This window comes from Prionailurus bengalensis, chromosome B3 (genome assembly GCF_016509475.1).
Source record: "Prionailurus bengalensis isolate Pbe53 chromosome B3, Fcat_Pben_1.1_paternal_pri, whole genome shotgun sequence".
NCBI lineage: Eukaryota > Metazoa > Chordata > Mammalia > Carnivora > Felidae > Prionailurus > Prionailurus bengalensis.
In genome coordinates this window covers 67,702,230-67,719,377 of record NC_057355.1, presented here as the reverse complement: position 1 = coordinate 67,719,377, position 17,148 = coordinate 67,702,230, and the positions used below count along the sequence as shown (strand labels likewise).

The window sequence follows — 17,148 nt, the reverse complement described above, 5'->3', positions numbered from 1 at the left end:
ATACAGGAATTACCACAGGTGAGTATGCGTAGGAGTGGAACTCAGCAATTGGGAGGGTTGCACAATTAAAGCTCGTGTTCTAATTAGTATGGGCATCTCTGAATGTTAACCCAAAGGGGTAAACTATAAGAAGTATATGTTAAAAATCTAAGAGAAAAAAAAAAGGTGAGCAGCCCTCTAAGAAAGAGGCAAGTAAAGAGTTTAAAAACTATCCAGGCTGCTTTGAAGACAGATAAGGATGCCGACAATGAGAGGTGTATATACCGTGTCATTATCTGAAAGGTCAAAAGAGAAATTTGTGGATGGGTAAAACAAACAAGCAAAAAACTAGAACTAAGTCCATATAGACATTTACGAACACACTGGAAGTATTTAGGACATTGTTTAATGCAACTTTTTTTTCTGAATTAAATGCCAAAAATATATTGTCAAAGAAAGGGAGAATCTGGAAAATAAAAATACAAAAGGTAACATGCGGGCTAGACAGCCAACATGAATGGCTGGACTAAGTGCTGACTTTCTCTCCACTGACGAGGACTTGCTACAAAGACAGCAAGTAAGAGGACAAGAAGCAGCAGAGAAGTTTAATTCAGTTTTATTTGGCATTGACCTTGTCTGTACAGGATACGAGGGAAACGACTATTCCAAGGGCACTTTCTGAGAAAATCAGTGGGGCAGTAACAGAGAGCAATCTCCTAGGAGAAAATAATAGAGCAACTTGAGAAATTCCACAGCAATAAATCACCATGACCAGATGGTATTCAACTGAGAGTTTCTGAAGTAAATAAAGTGTGAAATGGCTGAGCTACAGATGAGGATATGCAATGTATCTGGAAAACCAACAACTGTTTTCAAATATTGCGACTTTGCTAATATGGTCGCTTTTCTGTAGGAAAGAAAAAAACAATCAAATTAAGATTTATAGAATTACAGACCAGTGGCTCTCTTGGTGATAATGGAGAAACTGATAGAGTCTAATTAAGAATAGCTTCCTTCAACATCAGGATAAGGTTAACCTGCTAAGGTCAAATCACCCACTGAGTCTATAAAGAGAACACTGTTTCTCTCCATCCTATTAAACTTATCTGGAAATGTCAATAAAATACTAGATAGAAGCAAACCAGTAAATGTAATTTATTTGGGAATTACATGAAGCTTTAACAAGGTCACATGAGACTATTGGGGAAAATAAATAAGCACAGTCTTTGGGAGGAGAGGCCACAAGAGAAACTTCTGTCATTAATTGTAAAACTTGCTAAGTATTGAAAACAAAGTTTCAGGGACAGTTTCTCTTTTCTTCCCTAACACTAAGTTACCTCTTCCAAAAGTATAGATCACATTCAAATTAAAAAAAGAAAAAAAAATAATTTCACTATGGACAAGATACACAGTAACAGAGTAGGGAAGAAAGATGTGCTCCCAAATCAAGAAGGAAACAAGAGACCAAAAGAGAACGGCAAGATAAGCAAGTAACAAAATTTTTACCTATCCAATGGAATCTGAAAGCCATAACTGAGTTTAAGTTTCTCATTACTGTGCTCTGTGCCAAAATCAGATTTTAATAAAAACTAACAAGTAGTGGAGTAATGAGACTAACTTTTACATATGCAAATGAAGGCTGCCACCTTCAAGGTGGTCATCTTGGCACACTATATGCTTATTCCAACAGTACAATATATTTATCCTCAAATGATTTCTAAAATTTTCTCTATAGATAAACTGCCTTCAGAGCCAGTGGCATACTGTTCTGAAATCATCCAGTGGTGGCAAAGCTTCATCCTTCAATAGTGTAGCCAGAAGCCATTGGGGAGGGGTAGCATTCCCTCCCAAAAGCAACCTTTGCTAGTCCAATTCTATAACCTCTGATTACCATTTTGTTACACACAGTACAAAGAAGCCATATTATTTGGGAAAAGGCAAGGGCCATGCAATAGAGTCTTGAAGAAATCACACAAGGGCCTGGGGCAACCTCCTGTGCCATTATTTGAGAGCTCTCCAAATGTTAGAAAGTTCTCATAACTAAACCAAGACATGTTTCACCATATAGCTTCTACTTGCTCTTAGAATTATCCTCTGAATCCACAGAAAGTACCCGCAGCCTTTCAAATACTGTGAGTTGCTACAAAAATCCCTGTTCTCCTTGGCCCAGTAACCTGCTGCCTTCACTTCAGGCTAAATATATAGCTCCTTTATATAGTCCTCCTGTGGCACCATTGTGTGTCCTTTCATTGTTCTGGTCACTTTCCACTCAGTATATCTGTTTCTGTGTCCCATTTTAATGCAATCTTTCCCCCTGCTTAAAAAACCAATTTCTGCTCATTGTAGGAAATAAAAAAATTAGCAAAAATTAAAAATTTTTCATGTTAACACTTTCCAGTAATATCTTCTGCTAATCCACTGTCATTTTATTTGTTTTTTTTTTCCCACAAATACCTTTTGCATAGATTTGAGATTCAATTACTTATCCTGCCTTTTTCTTAAATTACTATAGTGGTAACCTTGGTAAATTAAGGTGCATAATGAGACAAAATATTCTACCTTAACTGTTAATGCAACCCCTCAGATCTGTTTAGCTGTTTTGGTAGCTACAAGGTACCACTGACACATATGTAATGTCATAAAAGCTCAAAGATTTTTCTCTCAACTGCTAGTGTTAAGGAGTATCTTACCTATCCTGTACCGTGGAGTTGGCTTTAGGAATTAACATTCAGAACTCTTTATGTTTACTTTTTCTACATTTTACCTGGTCAGATTTAGTCCCTACTCCCAGCCAATTAATATGAATCAGTATTCTGAATGTATCATTCAAAGTATTAATGATCCTAAGAACCTCTGTGTCATCTATATATTTAATCAGCATGCCATTCAAGGGTTCATTCAAATAACTGTTTAAAGGAATAAAAGGGTAGGATAAAAAAGAGTGATACAGGTCTTCCAACATGTGATACTGACTTACTATAAATTTAGTATTAGTTTTATTTAACTAAATATGAATTAACTATTAAGTCATTTGTTTTATCTTACATGACTTACATACACACATTCCATATACAAAATCTGGTGTCTGAAAAAGTCTAAGTACATTAAATCAAATTTTAAATATCAACAGAATTCAATATTGAAAGGATTTGTGTAATGAAAAAATCTATCCCTACTATGAGTAATATTTTAGTAATGCTGTTTTATTTTAACTGTATATTGGTGTGTAGTTTTTATGAGTTAGGAGTGGTAAAAAGCAAAACAGCGATTACATAGGAGCTAGATCCCAGGAGGCTATGGACATAAGAGCTAAAACTAGTCTGTGAGCAAAAAGAGGGGGGATTAATTTGTTAATGTGGATCTGTGTCTTAGAACAAAGTTAACCATGTTAATATGTAAAGATTGAATTAAAAAATAAATCATCAAAATATGGTATCTCCTTGTTCAAATATATGTCTAAGTAAACCTTGAACTTTTTAAGTGAAAGTACATAGAAAAAAGGGAACAAAGATGAAAGTAGTTTGAAGTCATGCTACTGCTAATGAATTAGGGACTTACATATATAATAATTGCATACTATTGGCTGCATTTGCTTCTCCTCACTGGAGTCTATTATTTGGTAATACATTCATTACTGCTTGGTTTATAAAGTACTACAGTTATTTACCTAAAAGATAAATAGATAACCTGTACTTTAACTTTTTTGCTACTTGATATGTTAAACAACCTTCATACTTAAAAAAAAAATGCAATTATCGAAGCACAGCTGAATGGCCCCAGAGCACACAGGCTCCATTAAATTTGCTTACATCTAATTACTCCTGCCTGAGGCAGGTGAGAAATTTACTCTTATAAGATCCTTCTTTATCTGGTAGCCAAAAAATAAAAAATAAAATGAAATAAAATCAGTGATTTTCAATCTAATTACTATCTAAAACTATTTGTAGCACTTGCTCTTTCAGACCCTATAAAGCTGGGCTTTGTGCAATAACCATTATAATTATGTTTTTAACTGCTTAATACAAACATTTCCTCCTAGAAAAATTAGTGTAAATCATCATCAATGTCAACTATGAATTCATTTCCTGTATCTTTCAAATTAAACATTTTAGGGTCATTCAAAAACATTGTTATTTATAAATTGTGATACTGTTCCATTTTCCCAAAACATATAACTTTTAAGTGATCTTAAAAATCTTTTGAAAAGCAAATAAAAATGTGAGATTAACAAGTACAGCATAAGAAGCCAAAAAGCTCCAAAATTTAATCTTAGTTCAGACACTGACTTTTCTGAGCCTGTTAAAAAAAATACATCTCCTAGCTCCATTTCCATTGAAAACCACCAGCTTTAATTTTCTTGTCTAAATTCCACCTTTTGCATGGGAAACTTCCAATGACCTTTATAGGGGCAAAGAGAGAGAGTGGTGTATTGGATTTATGTTGCATTACAGTTATACAACACCCAAGCTTCTTTTTTTTTCCAAGTGGAAAAATGAAAGAGCAAATGAAATATATGAGAAAAGCTTATCCACTATGTGTACTTGTTAAAATACATCATTGCATATCAAAAGTCACTCATAATTATCCCTATACCAGTCTAGAAGTAATGCTAATGTGTGTAACATGTTAAGCTCTTCAAAACTTTCATAGAGTCCTACTTTAGAAATGTTTAGTAGGACAGATGATAAAATATTTATTTTACTGATAAGAAAATAGGAGGTGTGAAAATGAAGGTTCTGGGGCTAAGTGAATTCTCTAGATTGCAAGGCTAACACATGATAAAATCAGGCATTGAAATGACATATTTTGATTCTGAGTCCGGTACTCTTTCCTAAAGATCAAGTTAAACCATAATAAAATAAAAAAGGTGCTCCTTAAACTCCAGTACACAGGCAGCAGTGTGCCACAGGCTATATCGGCCCGTATTAACATGACATACCTTCTTGGAACAATTTTGTTAAGAGAATTAAGAACATAAATATCCCAAACAATGAAATATAATGAGGATGAGCATTTTGATATTAGGCATACACTGAAAAGCCTAAGAGGTGGCACAATAGATTATTATAAAATTTTTTTTAACGTTTATTTATTTTTGAGACAGAGAGAGACAGAGCATGAATGGGGGAGGGTCAGAGAGAGGGAGACACAGAATCTGAAACAGGCTCCAGGCTCTGAGCAGTCAGCACAGAGCCCGACGCGGGGCTTGAACTCACAGATCGCGAGACCATGACCTGAGCCAAAGTCGGACGCTCAACCGACTGAGCCACCCAGGCGCCCCACAATAGATTATTATAATAGGCAGAGAGTAATCTTCAATCTTGGCTGCCCCTTCGTATCAATCACTTGGCAAACTTTTAACAAATACCAATACCTATGCCTCACCCCAGAACTACCAAATTAGAGTGGGGCCTATGTAGAAGTACTTTTTTCAATATCTCCCCAGAGGATTCTAATGTGTAGCCATGGTTGAGGACCACTGATAATAATATTACACATGTGGGTGAACAAAATACAAGGAAAGCAGTACATGAAACTTGGAAGAATATAAGAGAAGGGAAAAAAACCTACATGTCTGAAATGGGTAAGAATGGGAAATATCTTATAGAAGAGTATATTGCTAATTTATATTCCTGAAAGAGGTACAATCTTCCAGGTATAATGTTTGCTGCAGTTGAGTTTCCTATCATCATTTACTATCCTCTTTGGTGGTTTTTCAGACTCACATTTATAACAGAGCTCTCAGACTATGCACAAGTTCTCCCAGAAATTAGCCCAACTAGAAAGAGAGAAAAAGGGCCTGATCATAGGGGAAAGCATGCATTCCTGTATCTCAGGGAAGAAGGGAATAGGCACATCAATAAAAGTGTTGAATTATTGCCAAGCAATCTTGAAAAAGAAGTACAAAGCTGGAGGTATCACAATTCTAGATTTCCAGATATACTACAAAGCTGTAGGAATCAAAACAGTATATTATACTGGCACAAAAGTAGATACATAGACCAGCGGCACAGAATAGAAAGTCCAGAAATAAACCCACACTTTTATGGTCAATTAATCTATGACAAAGGAGGCAAGAATATATAATGGGGAAAAGATAATTGCTTCAACAAATGGTACTGGGAAACCTGGACGGCCATATGCAAAAGAATGAAACTAGACCACTTTCTTACACCATATACAAAAATAAACTCAAAGTGGATTAAAAAACCTAAATGTGAGACCTGCAATCATAAAACTTCTAGAAGAAAACATAGACATTAATTTCTTTGACATGAGCTATAGAAAAACATTTTTCTAGATGTCTCCTCTGTCAAGGGAAACAAAAACAAAATCAAACTACTGGGACTACACCACAGTAAAAAGTTTTTGCACAGTGAAGGAAACCATCAACAAAACAAAAAGCCAACCTACTGAATGGGAGAAGATACTTGCAAATGATAGGGGTTGATAGGATAGATATTTGCAACCCCAATAGGGGTTTATATACAAAATATATAAAAAAACTAACAGCTCAACACGAAAAAAACCCAAATAGTCTAATTAACAAATGGGCAGAGGACCTGAATAGACATACAGATGGCCAACAGACACATGAAAAGATGTTCAACATCACTCATCACCAGGGAAATGCAAATTGAAACCACAATGACATATCACCTTAGACCTGTAAGAATGGCTAAAATTAAAAACACAAGCATTAAATTTCAATTAAATTAAAAATAAGGCATTTTAAAAATACAAGAAATAACAAGTATTGGTGAGGATGTAAAAAAAAAAAAAGAGAGAGAGAGAGAGAAAAAAAAAAAAAGAGAGAGAAACAAACAAACAAACAAATCAAACCCTTGTGCCCTGTTGGTGGGAATGCAAATTGGTAGAGCCCCTGTGGAAAACAGTATAGAGGTTCTCCAAAAAATTAAAAATAGAATTACTGTATGATCCCATAATTTCACTGCTAGGTGTTTATCCAAAGAAAATGAAAACACTAATTCAAAAAGATACATGCACCTCTCTGTTTATTGCCAAATTATTCATAGTAGCCAGATATGAAAGCAACCCAAGTCCATCAATAGACAAATGTAAAAGATGACATCACTACTGATCCTACAGATGGCAGGACAATGAGAAGTCATTAGGGATTACTTTATACCTATAATTTTCACAACATAGAAGAAATAGAAAAAATTCTGGGAAAAACACAATTTATCAAACTGAAATAAGAAGTAGAAAATCTAAACAGTCACTCTAACACAGAAATTGAATTTTGAATTGAAAACTTTCCCTGAAGATATCTCCATGGCCAGAGGGCTTAAACAATAAGTACTTCAAGACACTGAAGAAAAGATTAATACCAATCACAGAAAAACTTTTAGGTAATATTAAAAGAAGAAACACTACAAAGCTTTATGAGGCCACGGTAACTTTATTACCCACATCTGTAATTACTAGGAAAAAAAATTATAGATCAGTCCCTCTTATGAACATGCAAAATTCCTAAACAGAGTAATAGCAAACTGAAGCAATAACTATAAAAGAAAATTTATCACAAAATATTATATGGCAATAAATATTAATCTATGATATAAAATAGATGAATCTTGAAAACATTGTTTCAATGAAAGAAGCCAGTCCAAAAGATCACATATTGTAAAATTCCATTCATATGAAATATGCAAATGTATAAATACATAGAATAGGCAAATCTATAAAGACATAAAGATGCAAAGTGGCTTCAAGAGGCTTAGTAGTGGAGATGCGGGGGGAAAGTTGGGGAAAAATGGGGAATGATTGCAAATGCATACAAGTTTCTTTTAGGGGGTACAAAAATGTTCTAAAATCTGATTATGGTGATGACTGCACAACCATGTGAATATACTAGAAAACATTGAGTTGTACACTTTACATTTGTGAATTACAGATGTTAATTGTATCTCCAATAACTGTTAAAAAGAGTGTACAGTATATAATAGCTTTATGCTTGGACCAAATAGAGAACTCAAAAAACTGGTAGGGAAAATTCAGAAAAACATGTAAAAAATTCTTTTTTGCGATTCTCAACGATAATATTGGTGGTAGTAGCAGCAGCATTGTTATTCTCAGACTGTTTCATATATTGCTAAAATTTTAATATCTATATTTATTAATATGCTGAATGCTAATATGAGTTTCCTGGAGCAGAACAGATGATTATTACTACTTACATATAATAAGTAGATAATACCATTCTGGCTCTTCCCTGCCCCAGCTCTTCTCACAGGAGCCAGGTGATGAGAATGAGATGTAATCTTTCAAGTAATTGAAACTTGAAGGTAAGGAATCTCCCCAAAAACAAATCTGCATGTTTACTTAGGAAAAAGAAGACAGTTGTTCCCCTCTCCCCTTCTGAGAGTTTTTCCTTGAAAAAATGAAGGGAATGACTTGTGTCTTCATACTTTAGAAGGTGTAAAAAAAAAAAAAATCTCTGGGGGGAATAAACTAGTGTCTTCAGTTTTACAACCCAGATGTCTCCAAGATCCTGGTCTCATCCCCCGACCCTTGAAATATAAACATATACTTCCAGAGAAGTAAATCTCACTGTTCAGTCATAAATTAAATTTTAATGCTTGTCTTTTAGCCTAGGTCCCAAGTTTCTATAAAATTTGCTCAGAAAGCCCTAACCATGCAGATACATTTAAAGAATAGAAGTAATGAAAAAGTACAGCAAATCAGGAGGCAGTCCAGGACCATGAGAAGAGCTTTCCAGGTCCTTGCTTGTTACAGTAGATATACCGTGGCCCAGGTTAACATATGAGGTCAATTAGAATTATAATAACATTCTCCATTTCTTCCCCAACAAAAACAACTCTTTTCATACACATTCACAGTGACTGGGGTAATGACCAGAAATTATCATTCAATAAATTCTTGATTCCATCTGGTTTGAGAACATAACTATATCCCAGATATCACAGTATGGGCTTTAACAGTCATTAGATTCCAGATGTCATTACGCAAGATGCTCTTTTCAGGACAACACAGTGTTGTTCCTTTATCTGTCCAATCCCAACCAATGTATCATGAGAAAGATAAAACCCCTTTAAATCTATGGTACCTGGGCCATTAGAAAACATACATAAAGGTCACACTGTACAGTAATGTCCTATCATAATTTAGGTTGACCATAGTATTCCCATAGTTGGCATCCTTTGCTTGCCTTCCGTTACTCCTGGTCATTGATCTTTAAAAACATCAACTTCCATAATGATTAGAATATTAAATAGTCTTTCCTGGGTAAGGATACAAGTCCTCTTCCTTCACTGTTAGCTGATAATGATGCTCCATTAAAGTAAATACTCTATTAGTCCAGTCATTTAAAGCTTTGTTGTCCCTCCAGGGCCATTTCTAGATAGAGCCAGTCTCCTGGAGGAGAGCTCCCTCTAGTGTCTCTATTCGGACTAGCAAGTCCTTTTCATCATGATGAGCTTTCAGGAACATTATTTTGGTCTGATGTAGTTCCCCAAGCCCAGTACCCAAAATCCTTACAGAACATCTGGCACAGAGGAGACAACAGCAGTCAAACGACGAAATAGGTTATTACCAGAGTATATTAGTATATCTGTACGATTTAGGAAAATGGTTTGCACACAAAAATAAGTCCAATGACGTTGTCAATTGGTATATTATACCCAAATATGGCTCTGTGTGGGTGTCATGGGTATTCCATAAAAGTATTTTGCATAACTTCACAAAGGAGTTATCAGTAATATTGATTCATTATATTTCCTCCAAATCCATTTCCCTCGAGGGTGGTGTTTCCTTAAATAAATTCCATTTTCACTGACATATTCTGTATTCAAAGGACTAGACCAAGCTATAGCAGGCAGCAGAAATCTGTTTTCCATTATGCATATGTCTTAGCAACATATTGTTTTGATTTATGCCCATAAAGAGAGCAAAAGCTCTACTGTTCAGAGTCTTACACCTATATAATTCTTTAGTAATTATCAAGTCATCAGAAATATGATCAGAATGGTAAAGGCTATTGCCTTTACACTAATAACTGAGTGCTAACTGTAAGAAACTAGCCCTTTACTGAGTCATCAAATAGCACTGTGTCATTTAGTTGCTCCAAATTATACAGATGGAATCTTTAGGTAGAGCTCATATATCAGCAATTTCCCTTCCCTGCAAAAACAGGTTCAGACTTTTCTCTTGACAACAGTTAAGTAGTCAGCATCAGATCTGAGAGAGATGCCTAAGAATCTCCACCTGAGAGGCCCTGGCACAGAGGTCACATGATTGCACCCCTCCATAGAATTGTAATCTGCTTATAGGTACATTTCTATTTCCTATGATTCCTTTCATTTCCATTTATTACCTGTTTGACCCATAACCTATCCCCTGTGATTGGTCTTTCTGGCTCAGCAGATGTATTATAAATCCACAAGCCCAGTAAAAACAATAGCTTTGTTAACACATCTCCTTGGACTCACTCCCAGGCTGATATAGAATTTGAAAGATAAAGAATCATAGGACACATGGCCCTATGTTTACAGACAGGCCTTAACTTGCCTACATGGATGAAGCTATGACATACCCCTAAGAGTCTTTAAGAATGGTCTAAATGGCTGATGGGCATTAAAGAGGGCACTTGTTGGGATGAGTACTGGGTGTAAGTGATGAATCACTGGGTTCTACTCCTGAAACCAATACTACACTGTATGTTAACTAGCTTGAATTTAAATAAATAATAATAAAAAATAATATGCATGTCAAACTTAGTGGTATCAATATTTGTTTAGTGCATTGATAATACTTCCCTATGGTAACTTTAAACTTAGGCCGGGAACCACCAGATCAAGTAAGACAAAAGAAAAATTTTGTGAAGTAGGAAAAATATATAGTTGTGTACTTACAGTGTTCTATCACCTCATTCCTATCTCCCAATTCTAGAAATCTTCCCTGTAGAGTCTTGGCATTACTTTCTTTTATCTAGTTAAGCTACAAAATCATTTAACTGGTTAAGCTAACCCTTAAATCAAGCTATTCTTTCTTTCTTTCTTTTTTTTTTTTTTTTTTTTTCTTTCTTTCTTTCTTTCTTTCTTTCTTTCTTTTTCTTTCTTTCTTTCTTTCTTTCTCTTTCTTTCTTTCTTTCTTTCTTTCTTTCTTTCTTTCTTTCTTTCTTTCTTTCTCTCTCTCTCTCTCTCTCTCTCTCTCTCTCTCTCTCTCTTTCTTTCTCCCTTTCAAGAGAGAACAAGAGCAGAGGGAGGTGCAGAGGGAGAGGGAGAATCTTTAGCAGGCTCCACACTCAGCATGGAGCCTGACGCAGGGCTCAGTCCCATGAATGTGGACATCATGACCTGAGTAGAAATCAAAAGTCGGATGCTCAACTCACTGAGCCACCCAGGTACCCCCTTTTTTCTTTCTTTTAAGTAGCCATTTTAATTAGCTAGTGTATCAATTGCCCATTCCATTTTCAGTGACACTACTGCTCTGAGACTGTTAATAAATATAGTATGTCCATGAAATATTTTTTGTCCATTTCTGTGCATTTGTAGCAGTAAATATGTTTCTCTAATTTAATTCTTCTGTGGTCAGAGAACATACTTTGCCTGATTTCAGTATATTACACATACTGAATTTTCTTTTATGATCCACAATATGGTCTATCTTAGTGAATGGCCATGTGCATATGGAAAAAATATGTAATTTGCTGTTAATGGATGGAGTATTTTCTAAGTGCCAACTAGGTCAAACTGGTTGGTAGTGTTGTCAAATTTCCTACATCCCTAATGATTTTCTGTCTACTTGTTTTAGCTATTACTGAAGAGAGACATTGAAAGCTCCATGTACAATTGTGGATTTGTCCAATACATCTTGCAGCAATTTCGTGTTGTAATATCTTAAAGCCCTGTTATTGTTACATAAACCTTTAAACTGTTATGCTTTCTTGATAAATTGACCCCATTATCATGATGAAATGTCCCTCTTTATCCCTAATAATACTCATTGTTCTAAGGACTACTTTGTCTGATGCAAATATAACCACTTCAGCTTTCTTTTATTAGTGTTACAACATCTCTTTCCATCCTTTCAGTTTTAGCCTATGTTTCTATAATTAAAGCACATTTTTTATAGACAGCATATAGTTGGGCCTTGGTTTTTTTTTTTGTTTTTTTTTAAATCTGAAAATCCCTCCCTTTTGTTTTGAGGTATTAAGATCATTTATATTTAATGTAATTATTAAAATTATAAAGTCTGCATCTACCATCTTATTTTTGTTTTCTATTTGTCTCATCTGTTCTTTTTTTTTTTTTTTTACCCTTTCTTGCTTTCTTTTGGGTTATCTTATAATTTTTTATTTACTTTCCATTATTGGACTATTACCTATACTGTTTTATTTTTTAATAGTTGTATTATTGTAGGGATACTTGGGTGGCTCAGTCAATTAAGCGTTCGACTTTGGCTCAGGTCATGATCTCACGGCTCCTGAGTTCAAGTTTCGCATGGGGCTCTGTGCTGACAGCTCAGAGCTTGGAGTCTGCTTCGGATTCTGTGTCTCCCTCTCTCTCTGCCTCTCCCCCACTCACACTCTGTCTTTCTCAAAAATAAATAAATGTTAAAAACAATTTAAAAAATAGTTGCATTATTGTTTATATCTTTAAGCTATCACAGTCTACGGTCAAATAATATTAGACAACATCATGTATTATTTAGAAATTTTACACACTATACTTTCATTTCACTATATTTCCCCCTTCTGTTATTTGTGGCACTGTATATATTTTACTTCTCATTTGCTGTCAACCCCACAACATACTATTATTTTTGCTTTAAATAATCTAATACATCCTTTAAAGAGATTCAAAAAGTAAAATAGATTTAGAATTTATTTACTCTAAAACAATTATTTACTCTGCTCTTTATCTTTTTGTAACACTGAATGTCATAATTTTTTTCCTTTTGTCCAAGGAACTTTTTAAAGTATTACTTGTAATGCAGATCTGCAGGTGATGAATTCTCTCAACTTTTGTACTATCTGAAAATGTCCTTATCTGAACTTCATTTTGAAATCTATTTTACTAGGTATAAAATTCTTGGTGACTTTTAGTGATTTGCAATACTTTAAAGATGTCTTTTCATCATCTTCCAGTTTGCATAGTTTCTGAAGCAAAGTCTGTTAACACTTTTATCTTTGTTTTCTGTATAAAATTAATCTTTTCACACTGGCTGCATTTAAGATTCTCCCTTTACCACTGGTTTTCAGCAAATTGATTATAATGTGTTGTGTTTTTCCTCTTTGGATCTGTAATCTTATAGTTTTTATCAAATTAGGAAAATCTTTTGGCCATTATTTCTTCAAATAGTCTCCCATTCCCTTTTCTGGGACTCTACACTCAAGTTAGGATGCTTGATATAGTCTCATAGCTCGCCAATGTTGTGTTAATTATTTTCAGTCCCTTGACACTTTCTATTTGTCTTCAAGTTTATTCAGCTCTTTTGCAATGTCTAATTGCTGTGCATTGTTCATTTCAGATAATGCATTTCTGAAGTTGTATTTGGGCCTTTTTATATCTTTTATCTTCCTTGTCACAATCCTGTATTTTTCTACTTTTTTTGAACATACTGAGCATATTTATAAGGGCTGTTTTAACTTCCTTGCCTGCTAATTCCAAATCTGGGTCTATTCTGATTGATTGCTCAGTATCAATCAAATGTTCCTGCTTCTTTGCATGCTGGGTAATTTAGATGCAAGGCACAGTGAATTTTAATTAGTGTGTACTGGATTTTATAGTATTCCTTTAAATAGTTAAGGATTTTGTGGAATTACCATCTGATCTAGTAACTTTACTGCTGGGTCTTTATGCAAAGAATATGAAAACATTCATCTGAAAAGATATATGCACCCCTATGCTTACTGCAGCATTATTTACAATAGACAAATCATGGAAGCAAACCAAGTGTCCCTCCATAGATGAATGGATAAAGACGTTATGGCATACACACACACACACACACACACACACACACACACACAACTATACACACACACACACAGGAACATAACTCAGCCAGAAAAAAAGGAATGGAATCTTTCATGTGCAACAACATGGATGGACCTAAAGGGTATAATTCTAGGCAAACTAAGTCAGAGAAAGACAAATACCGTATGATCTCACTCATATGTAGAAATCAAGAGATAAAACAAATAAACAACAAAAAAAGAGACAAACAAACAAAAGACTCAATTATAGAGAACAAATCAATGGTTACCAGAGGGGAGATGGGGTGTGTGTGAAATAGGTGAAGGGAATTAAGAATACACTTATCTTGATCAGCACTAAGTAATGTATAGAATAGTTGACTATATTGTCCACCTGAAACTACTATAACACTGTATGTTAACTGTACTGGAATTGAAAAAAAGAAAAGAAAAAAAAGAAAAAAATAGTTAAGGATTTTGTTTTGGCATGAGTTAAGTCATTTGTTAGATCATGTTCATAGCAGTCCTTAGTCTAAGGCTCATGACTACTAAGGTGATACCTGTTTACCTCAAGTAGTTGACATAGATATATATTTACTGACGTGGAAAAAAATCCCTAAGACACATTGTTGAGTAAAAAAGTCAAGTTGTCAACCAATACACAGATTATAATACCATTCATGTAATATATTAAGAACCCCATAAAACAATCATAGAATTTCGACTCATACATAATACATATACAAAAGAAGTGACATAGACAGATGATCAGTTATTACTCTGGTATATACCTCGGGAAAGGGAGTGCCTGGAGGGAGAGAAGATAACAGAAAACACATGGAAACTTTATATACAAAAATTTAATATTATGTGGCTAGAATGTTTTCATGTACTACTCACATAATTAAAAATAAGTATTTCTAAAAGGCAAGATTCTTCTTAAATACAATGTACACGTCGTTCTTCAAGTAAGTCTAAAACTCAGAAACTTCTTAAAACACTAAGTTGTTAATGTGTAGATTTCACGAATTCACTGATGGTTACAAGACACCAAGGTTATGTGACACAGTTATCAGAAATACATTTTTATTCACCTATGTAGAACCCTTTTCTAAGACCACTCTATAATCTAATAGGCCACAAAACTTTGCTGAACCCCTCTCCCTATAAAGATCCTTTTGTCCCACTTTTTGATTAAAACCCTTTCTGAAAACTAAATGGGCAGGGTGGTGGTAAAAAACTTTGGAAACCTATATCGCATCATTTACACATTTTTGTGTCCTTAGAAAAAAATGTTCCACTCAATAAACCTTTCTTAATACTGTTCTCAAGAATAACTTTTATCTTTGTACACCTTTAGGTAATCAATAGAAACTATGTGCTATAAATGTTAAAATCAGATCTATACTTTTGTCATTGGAATGATAAAGACAAATTAGCTCAGCGTTACACTTTATCCAAAAGTTTAATACAGTGAAACACCATCTCTAACCCTTACTTAGAGGCGCACGCACATCCACACAGACCAGTGAAAAGACACACTATATCAGTTACACTATAATAGAGGTGTCAGTAAGGTTATATCCTATGGCTCTGTCTTGCTAATGAGGTAGGTTCTCTCTGGGTTGTAATCCATCCTATTCTCCAACAGTAAAAGTGACAGAATATGTACTGTCCAGTGAAGTGTCACATGAACTTCATTACAGAACTAGGCAATCTTAGCAAATCCAAAAGAGAGAGCAAGAGACAAAGAGAAAGCAAGAGAGCATAATCTGTATAGATTTACATAGAAACTCAAAGGACAAATATATCTATACTGAGAATTTCAGTCATGGGTTGCTGAGCCATCTTTTCTCAAAAATGAGAACACCCACCTTGATCTTTCTCTTTTTAAAGGCTGAGAAGATCAACTTCAGGTTCTCTTTATAGGACCTTCCATGAAAGACAACATTTTAACTTCAACAAGGAGAGAGTAGATTGGTGTTTACCAAGGAGAAATATTATGAGATCTTTCTTTTAATGTTGCTTAAAATGTGAATTTGTCTTTAAAATCCTCCACAGCTTGAGACCTCGTTATTTCAGAGATCAGCAATGTAAACTCACAAATGAGGTACATGATTAAGTCTTTGAGAAACCTGAGGCTCCAGGGCATTTACTGTAATAGGTTTGTGAAATAAATGCATTGAGCTAAACCCATTGAAAATGAATATTATTATAAAAATTCAAAACAACAAATGAAGTGTGTTCGTATGTAATATCCATATTTGAATCACATTACCACCTGCCCGTTGTGTCTATGCTAACTGATCAAATGACAGTCTCTCAATTATAATCTTCTTACCATCCCCAACAAAAACCTACTACTCTGCTTATTTTGAACACTACAAAGCCTATCATTCTATTTTGGCATATTCAAAATATGTTTAAAAAAATAAGAAAAATATCACATGTTGTGACAAATATAGATTTTAAGAAGCTTAAAAAGAAAAAGAAAGAAAGAAAAAAGAAAGAAAGAAAGAAAGAAAGAAAGAAAGAAAGAAAGAAAGAAAGAAACCTACTTTTCCTGTTTCCTGTGAACCTGGGTTCCCAATAGTATAAAAAGACCTTAAATCAAAGGTCCATAATACTATAACAATTTTAGAGGCAGTTATACATTTAAAAAAGAATATGATGAGGCTCATTTGTAATCACTTTGGTAAATGGTCAAAAACCCATCTTAAACTTCCCTCTACTTCAGTTGTGATTCCACACTTTTACATTTTAAATTATTCCTCCTTTTCTGTTGTAACTGCTTATTAGTGAATACAGATTATCTGTGTGGTAACAGACAGCTCCCTTGAAAGTCTGGCTACATACCCAAAGCTGCTACTTTGATGATGATTGCTTGAATGTTAGATGATATCATCTCTCGGAGCAAATCTTCCTGGTTTCTCTGCCAAAGGTAAGCTAAAGGCTGGAGATTAAGCCTTTTACACCTATAAAATAAAAAGAAAAAAATCAGATGATATCTTAATGTTCTATACTTGGATCCACAGCAATTACTTTGATTTTAAACATAATGCTTCTCTCAAGGATTTTAGCATTTAAAATGCTTTAAAAAAACATGTTTTGCATAATGAAGTTTATATATACAACATAAACATATTTAATTTCCACAGGCTATGCATAAACAGATAAAAATGAAATCTCCAGGCAGATTAGAAATA

General features: G+C 34.4%; 1 protein-coding gene across 2 annotated transcripts in view; it reads right to left on the bottom strand.

Annotated features, from left to right (window-relative positions):
- The window catches only part of DPH6 (diphthamine biosynthesis 6), a 214,199-nt gene that overhangs the window by 87,753 nt on the left and 109,298 nt on the right, over positions 1 to 17,148 (bottom strand). For both annotated transcript variants that reach the window (XR_006293322.1, XM_043555712.1), the window contains exon 5: positions 16,799 to 16,917. Coding sequence is in view for 1 of the 2 variants with exons in the window: in XM_043555712.1 (XP_043411647.1) it covers positions 16,799 to 16,917 (119 nt within the window). In the remaining variant the exon portion in view is untranslated. The remainder of the gene's footprint in view (positions 1 to 16,798; positions 16,918 to 17,148) is intronic.